This window comes from Callorhinus ursinus, unplaced genomic scaffold (genome assembly GCF_003265705.2).
Source record: "Callorhinus ursinus isolate GAN/ISIS: 27379988/994484 unplaced genomic scaffold, GSC_fseal_2.0 scaffold11, whole genome shotgun sequence".
In the NCBI taxonomy this organism is placed as follows: domain Eukaryota; kingdom Metazoa; phylum Chordata; class Mammalia; order Carnivora; family Otariidae; genus Callorhinus; species Callorhinus ursinus.
Window position 1 is genome coordinate 3,577,841 of NW_027397073.1, and position 8,817 is coordinate 3,586,657.

General features: G+C 46.7%; 1 protein-coding gene across 1 annotated transcript in view; it reads left to right on the forward strand.

The window, feature by feature from the left end:
- The first annotated feature begins 8,482 nt into the window (after nucleotides 1–8,482).
- DIPK1C (divergent protein kinase domain 1C) overlaps nucleotides 8,483–8,817 on the forward strand; it is a 17,092-nt gene continuing 16,757 nt past the window's right edge. The window contains exon 1 of the mRNA XM_073898541.1: nucleotides 8,483–8,519. Coding sequence (XP_073754642.1) covers nucleotides 8,483–8,519 — 37 coding nt within the window. The remainder of the gene's footprint in view (nucleotides 8,520–8,817) is intronic.

Genomic DNA, 8,817 nt, shown 5'->3' on the forward strand with positions numbered 1-8,817 from the left:
TCCACAAGTTTACTGTCTATAGAAATTCTTCTGATTCTGAATCTCAAGGTTGGGGTCAATGAGAGGAGCTGGTAGGACCTCACCCGCTGACATCTGAGGATCTGCTCAGAGCCATGGGCTGGAAGCTGAGGAATTCAGGATACACAACACTGCTTTTCCCTCAAGAAGTCCCGGGTTTGTGGAAGAACCAGATTTGTAAAATACACACACAACCAAATAGGCGCCGTGGAAAGGTGTGTAGACAGTGGCAGGGTGAAGAGAGGGGGGAGGATCAGTAGGTGACTGGATAAATAAACTGTGGTCCATCCAGACAATGCAATATCAATCAGTGTTTTTAAAAAAAGAGCTATCAAGCCATGAATAGACATGGTGGAACTTTAAATGCAGAGTAGTAAGTGAAAGTCAATAAGAAAAGACTACATAAGGTATGATTCCAACTCTTGGCATTCTGGAAAAGGCAAAACGATGCAGACAGTAAAAAGATCAGTGGATGCAAGGGGTTGGGGAGAGGGAGGGATGAAGAGGTGCAGCACAGAGGATTTTTAGGGCAGTGTAAATACCCTGGTTAATACCATAAGGGTGTATACATGTCATTATTTGTCCATTTGTCCAAACCCACAGAATGCACAACACTGAGAGTGAACCCTCATGTAGACCATGGGCTTTGGGTGGCTTTGAAGTGTCCACGTAGGTCCATCCATTGTAACAAATGTACCGCTGGGGGGGGGCGGTTGTTGACAATGAGTGAGGTTGTGCAGGCATGGGAAACCTCTGTACCTATCTCTCATTTTTGCAGTGAACCTAAAGCAGTTCTAAAAATTAGTCTAGTTTAAAAAAAAATCCAGTGTTGGGTGTGAGAGAGAGGCAGGACCACGGATTGCCCTGGGTTTCTGGACTAGGAGGTTATGGGGTGGACGGTGACATCATTGGTGGATTTAAGGCTCCCAGAGGAGTGTCCTGAACAGAGAAGGTGGAAGTTATCTGAGAAGAGCCAGGCCATCAGATGCTTTCTGGGGAGTGGGGCTCAGATGGCACAACCTTTTCTATGTAATAATGTGAAAGCCACTGCTAGATTTCACCGGTACTTGGAGAGCCAGGATTAATGAGGGTGAGGGGAAATTGGGGCGATTTGCCACCCAGGCTTCTGTGCTGACATTTAGTGACCCTTGGTAACAGAATCTAATTCCAGGATTACCGGTATTTTCAGGATGCTTATTTGGCAAAGTAGCCTCCGCCAAGGCATTTCGGCTTCTCTGATTTTAGCAACTCAGACCCATCAGGGAGCTGAGAGCCTTCTCCTTTCATCGGCGGTGAAAAAGACCCCCTTAATTAGGCGAGCAGTCATACCCGCAGACTATTCCAGACTTGCTTTACGGTGGAGCACTGCTCTTCTGCAAAGAGTTGCATGTCATTTGCCAAAAGTGAAATAACAAATTCTGGAATGTCCCCCTTTGCTAAGGACCCTTGTGTGAGCGTCTCACTGCCAAAGAGCATGATCCTTTTTTCCCTGTGAGGTGCTTCCGCGTGAATGGAGCGGGCTCGACAGGGATCTCTCACATGTGCTCTCATGAAGAAGGCACTGTGTATAAAGTGCCAACTGAAAAAAGGGTGCCGGGCAAGACAGAGAAGGACCGGCATCCGCAAGGTTACTCCCATCCCTCCTCTTCCACTGGAAGGAAATCCCAACCAAGCAGCTGTGTCTTGAGTTGAAATGAAAATATGAGAAGAGAGGCCAAAAAATGTTCGACATTTCCTAGTTTGTCCCAAACCATGTGGCGCAACTGGAGGTGGTTAGGGAACCCCAGAGGCTTATAAACCAAGGCGAGCCCTGGGAGGAACACGGTGATTCCTTTTGTGCAGGGATTTCTGGCCAACCTTAACAGACAACAAAGACATCAGCAACATAGCACAGCGAAGGCTGCAGTGAGTGGCTCCGGAGGTACATTCAAGACAGTATAGAGAATAATGCTGAGTGTCTGTGGGTTTTCAGTTCACTGACCTTGACCAGCATCGCCAGTGTTCTAAGACCAAAGAACAACACTGTGGTCCTGTGTTCCCCAGAGCTGAATTTCAGGAGCACCTGCAAAGGACACGGTGCTCCATTTTCTCTTCAGCTCTACTGACAGATCCACGACAAGCCATGGTTTCCTCTCTAATGTAGGCTCTTTACACGACCCCAAACCAGGCAGTGCCACAAAGAAGAGAGGACCTGGACTCCGGGTTCCAAAACGTGATTCTATCATCAAAGGACCTACTTGCGGGACAATGAAGGCACAATCACCTGCCTTGTAGGCCACTTCTGGTCCTTGAAAATAAAAATGAAGAGTCTTGATTAGGGGAATGCACTTTAAAATCACAATGAAATGCTGCATTACATCCACTACAATGGCTATCACCAATGCAAGGACTGTTTGCCACGACAGGGAGAAACTGGAACCCTTGTGCATCACTGATGGGAATATAAAATGACGCAACCACTTTAAACAACAATTTGGCAGTTTCTTAAGCTAAACATAAATTTTCCATAAGACCCACCAATGCCATGCCTAGGCATTCAAGTAAAATGAAAACATATGTCCACATGAGGACATGTACATAAATGTTCAAAACCGCATCGTTCACAATAGCCAAAAAGTGGAAACAACGCAGATGTCCATCAACTGATGAAGATCCGTAGAATGGAAAACTATCCACGAATACAAAGGGAATGAAATACTGATATGTTCACAACATAGATGAACCTCAGAAACACTGAATTAAGTGAAAGAAGCTAGTGGGGAAAACCTATTATGCAATTCTATTTATATGAAATATTTGGAAAAAACCGAATCTGTGGAGGCAGATTCGTGGTCGCCTGGGGCTGAGGATGGGTACAGGCAGTGAACGTAGAGGGGCAGGGCAAGAGAGATCTTTCTGGCGTGATAGATATGGTTGGAACTCGATGTGGTGATGGTTGCACGACTGTAAATTTGCCAGAAGTCATTGAATATATACCTAAAACTCAGGAAATTTTATGGCATGTAAATTATGCCTCAATAAATCTGTTAAAAGCTAATGATGCTGACTAGAACCCAGAGATCTGAGAACACAGGAGGTGGAGGATGTTTGGTCTAGGAGGCTGCCTGCCCTTAGAATGGAGGAAAGTGTGTGCCCTCTTTATATGGGCAAGAGCGATCGTCCCGAGTTTCTGGGCAGATGATGAGAGATTTTCTCTGGCCCCTGGAAGATGACAAAAATGAAAGAGAGAAAACATGATATAATTCCATGGCTTGGCCAGCTGCCCCTCCATCCCTTCACAATCAAGTCCTTTCAGGGTCCCTGGGTATGCTTGGAGGGCAACACCTAGCAGGTGCTCCTGGGATCAGCATAGGTTTGGCACCGACAGCGGCAGACCCATCTTCTGTTGGGGGGGGTCCCTTGGGGGGCCTGGGTGGTCAGAGGGGCACGGGGCAGGAGGCGGAGATGCAGCATATCCTCCTGCAGAGAATTCCATGTGGTAGAGTAATTGTTCCCACCAAAGGAGGGCTGAGACCCTGTTCTTTCACTTCTATATCTTTGACACCAAGGAAGTGGTGCTCAATAGAATGAATGAATGAATGAATGAATGAATGAATGAACTCCTACCATGTTAAGCATTATTACAGAAAAATGAGCAAGGCTGTGAGATCACAGAAGACGAAGAACTAGCACTTATAAAGTGGTTCAGGGTGGCCCAGGGTCGTGTCTCTCAGATGTCTAGCATCACAGCAGCTGATGAGAACAGAAGCTACGGATACCAGAGCTCTGGGATTTGCCTCTCCTCCAGTAATTCATCTCTTTAAACAGCAATGCTTGTTTACTATATCTTTAAATAAGGTATGGTTGTCTAAAATCAAATTAGAAATTTGACATAAAAAAATAAAATACAACCTCCTGTCCTTCCTCCATCTGGAGATAACACTGTAAACAATTTGATGTCTCTTCCCATAAGTTTTGGTGTACATGCAAAAATATATGGTATGCACTAAAAAAAAAAGCCTCAGATGGAACATAATGTTTTGAAACCTCAGTGATATATTGTGAGTGTCTGTACTGGTCAAGACTCTTTCCATTGTGAATGACAGAAAACCAACCCACACTGGCTGAGCCACAAAGGGAATTTATGGGCTGGGTAACTGAAAAGGCAGGGGCTCAAATGCAGCCCTCAGCAATCCTTTCTGGAGGCTAGGCTGGCCGTATTCTCCCACAGATTTTTTCTGCAGTGGTCCCTGGTGCCTGCATCTCAGGTCCCAGGTGCCTGCCCTCTTTCCCACCAGTTGCAATAAGAACTGAGTCCCCTTGGCTCTCAGTGGCCCGTTGGGGCTTCACCCCTCTGGTTGGGGAAGGTGCTGCTCTCATCAGCAGGCTTTGTCTCAAGCCCATCCCCCATTGTCAGTGGAGACCAAACACAAGGACTGAGTGGGAGAGGGAATGATTCCCCGAGGAAACGTGGGGTGAGTGATGACAAGGGAGGGGAAATGACACATTCTCCTGTGATCCCTCTCCTGTCAGATAGACTTCACCACCTAGTTTCCGATGACGGCATACATCGTCCACTTAGGGGTGATGGAGGTTTATCTAACTAATCCCTACTATACCCGTCTGGGTTACTTCCAACTTGTTGCGGTTCTAAAGGTTGTTGTTAGGGACATCCTGACGCATCAGCTTTGCCCAGCTCCTTCAAGAATGTTGGATTCTCCTAAGTCAGGGTTAAATGGTTATTGAGCTTCATAAACTAGATGATCTGAGGACGCTAGGCAAGATTGCTAAAGAAGCCATGCTTTCTTTTTGACCATCCTAACTTCTGTCCCCTCACACCCTGGGACCCTGGCCTCTGGTTGTAGAGGATTCCCAGAGAGAGCTACACCCTGAGCCCGACTCAGGCTGGCCCAGACGCAGGGTCGCTTCTCCTACCTCTCCAAACACAGCTCACATTTGAAAAGTAGAGCCAATCTCACTTCAGACAAGAGCAGGGTAAGTACAGGGATATGGTAAAATCCAAACGATGGTGTAGTTAGCCTGTCTGAAGTGTGCAATGTGTTTGAAGAGAGATTTTTCTTGAGTGGGGTGGGAAGTCTGACTATCCATTCTTATCTTCAGGCTTACCCTCCCTCACCCCACAACAGGATAACAAGTGACTGGTAACATGCCACCTTCTGAAAGGTGGCCTCCCCTACTCTGTAGTTCGCCAACGGGCCAACGTGGCAGCCACCGCTGGGATGGGAAACAGATGGTAGGAAAGCATGAGTTAAAATCTTGTTCCAGTAAAAACTTTTGCAAATCACTGGTAAAGATGATAAATGTTTGAAACTTTCTTGGTCAATGGCAGGATCCGTCAACAAATGATTGTGATACATATAGAACACTTTACGCTCTCACTTCTAGAGTGGGCCATTCCAACATCGAAACAGGAATTAGAAGATCAAGCCTAGAAGCCTCTAACACTGTCATTGCCACTGACAGATCCTTTAAAGGAGCTCATGCCCTTTTCTATGAACTGTTAAATAGTGACATTCACTCAATCCACCTGCCAGGTTGCTTGGAGAATCATATGAGCTAATGTATGTGAATATGTCAAGTAGTATATTTAAAACAGACATATTTGTCGTTATCCAAGTCCTTTTAGGAAGAAAAATATTTTTATAAGCTCAATGTGTGTGGAAATGTAGCAGAATCGTGCACTAAGAAAGCTATCTAGTATAATCAAAGTCAGAAAACTATAGAATGTTACCTTTCTCCCCCCAGTAATGCCCTATAAGTGAAACGTTCATGCTCTTTTCTCGGTGACAAGTTCAACTGTCAATAGATGAGTTCAGAACCCAAAGGATATGTTCAAACATATTCTTAACCCTGTGATGTGTCTGGATTGCTCAATTTAGCCTCAGGAAATCAGAAAGAAATATTTATGTGTTAAAAACACTTTCTCAAGAAAAATTCCACACGGGGCTCAAAGTTTTCTGACCTTTCACTCATTTCTTCAGCAGATATTCCTTTGTATCAGGTGCCAGATCAGGTGCTGGGGTTACAACATAAAATAGGACAGTGCTTACCCTCAAGTAGCCTCTAGTCTAACGGAAGAAATAAATGAACAAACACAGTCTAGTCTGAGTGCTTAATTAAAACAAGCTAACCCTGATCACATAGTACTTCTTCCAATCCCTGGGTGCCTGAGGCCTGGGCCTGGGTCCTGGGTCCCGGACTCTAGAACACGGGGGCCTCTCCTCTGCTTGTAGACTTTTGCCCTGGGGGCTATGCAGAGCAAAATTTTTACCTCCTTCAAGACGGAAGAAAACTACCCCGTAAATTTCTGCATGAATGCAGCATGGCTGAAGGGATCCCTGTGCCCAGCCATTTCTTTTTTCTTTCTTTTTTTTTTTTTTTTTTAAGATTTTAGTTATTCATGAGAGACAGAGGAGGAGAGAGAGAGAGGATAGAGAGAGAGAGAAGCAGAGGGAGAAGCAGGCTCCCAAGGAGCGGGGAGCCCGATGCGGGACTCGATCCCAGGAACCTGGGATCATGACCTGAGCCGAAGGCAGAAGCTTAACCATCTGAGCCACCCAGGCGCCCCCAGCCATTTCTAATATTATGACTCGTTTCCAGAGTTTGGGTAAGAGAGTAGGGGGAAGTAGTTCTTGGGTTTCATACAGTTTTTTTTTAAGGAGTCACAGCCTAGTGAAATCAACATGATGTGAAGCAGGCAGTGGGCCAAGCCCCTCCCCAGCTCTGCCCGTCCCCTTCCTCCTGACACCCTAATGCCAGTCATTCTGAATCATGCAGCACAATTGAGGAGCAGTGCTGATGGCACCAACGTGCAGCAGGCAGGGCCCTGGGAGATGAGACCTAACTTGTTTTTCTTTGTTCGTGAAACCAAAGCTTCACATTCTGTTGTTCATGCAATTAGGTATTTGTTTGTTTGTTTGTTTGCAGCTCTGGGGGCGTATCTTTAGTATCAAGGGTACAGCTGGCCTGTAAGTCACCTTCATGTGAATACCCAAAAAAGCCCCCTTTGGACAGGTAATTCAAAGAGGCCCCTTCCATGGGGCCCCCTGGGGAAAAGGGTTTGGTGAGCTGAGCTCTGGTGGACCTCAGCCCCACCCACCTCTCCAGGGCTTTGTGCAATGTGCAAACTGCCCAGCAGGACAGCAGGCTGCATAGTCCTGCATTCTGAGGATTTTATTTTGGTCTAGGGAGTACTGTAACTCCTGTGTTAAAAACAATGCTGAATATTTAAAGGATCTCTTTATTGTGGGGTTAAAATTTTGTTCTTCTGGGGTTCTTTTCTTTATAAAATGCCAAAAGAAGTATGATTGACATTTTTAAAAACTTACAAAAGTAAAAGCTGCCTTGCAGATCCTAACGTTAACTCTGACTTCAAGTTCTGTTTCCCTTCTGTGATTTTTATTCCTAGGTTGTAAAGGATAAGTGTTCACACATCTTTATCTCATTCTCCTTCCTATTCCTGCCCCAGACCCCCAAACTCTTGGGAAGAGGGATCAATTTTACACCATCAAGTCAAGATTTTAAAGCAATATCCTCGGATGCCTTCTGGGCTCCACAACTGTTTTGAAATGAGACAACCAAGTTTCGATACAGCCAGCTTACAAAAATACTCCCAGCAGTGCTTCTGTTTGAGGGTGCCCTGGGAAGTGGGAGAACTGGCCATTCGGAAAGGACCCCAGTAGCCATCACTGCCGTTGATGGAGCCATCCCAGGTCGGAGTGTCTGTTGCATCAGGGAATACTGGCCCTGTACCTAAAAGGCTCCTTCAGTGGTATTTGTTAATTTGATGTTTCACAACTCCTAGAGACTTCTACCACCCAGCCGTGAAGGTTAAACCCTAAGTTGCAGAATAGGCAAGGTTAAGAAGCCAGTTCCCTGGGGATAATCACAGAATGCTTTATCAGGCTGGAGTGGTTCCTGTTATTCCTAAACTCAGGAACGGCAATTCAGGTGGAGGCAGGCAGGAGGGTGATGGCTTTGGACTGGCACAGAAGAGGCCTGGAACAAGCTTTTTTTAAAGTGAATGCATGAGCCCCCAGGAGGGGCGGCTTTCAGAGGCCTTCAGTTGTGACAGTTCACCTCTTAGGACACCACCCACCCAGGACTCTCTCCTTAGGGGAGAAAGCCTTTCAGGGAACAGAGGAGCCCCTCAGGGCGGGGTGGAGAGGGCTGGCAAGAACCAGAGACAGCTCTGTTGGCTGAGGCGCCCCACCTATTTTATATAACGACTGGGATTTGAACATGGAAGCATGCTCCCCAGATGATGTTATGAATATACAGCCGTACAGATTTAGACACATTTGGTGAACACTTGCTTTCTCCTAGCCAGGGGCAAGCGGAAATGTTTCAAGGGTGTGGTACTCTCTGTCCACAGAAAGGACGCCCTGGCAGTTTCTTTGGCACCCTGGGCCACAGCGGTGGGATGTAGGACGCTGCCTGGGAAAGGCGGGCAGGGGTCGCTAAGATGTCCCAGTGGTCCCGACCCCTGGAAGCCCAAGTTGGTGACAAGGGGAGAGAGGAATCTAGCAGAGGGGTGAATGCGGGGTGCGGGGGGATAGAGCTGCAGCCGAGAGCAACCAGGGATTTGGCAGGGTGGGGTGGGAGGGGGCTCTGTAAAAAGGGAGTGCGGGGCACTGAGCGGCCACCCAGAGAAGGGGGGAGATCTTGTCTGAATTAGAGATGTGTTAACAGAGGAACCAGGAGTCTGAACGGGGGGAGTTTGAATCTACGCGGGTTCTGCGGATTTGGTTTAAGAGGGGGAACTAGTCTTCTTGGAAAAAAGGTGCAAAAAAAAAAAAA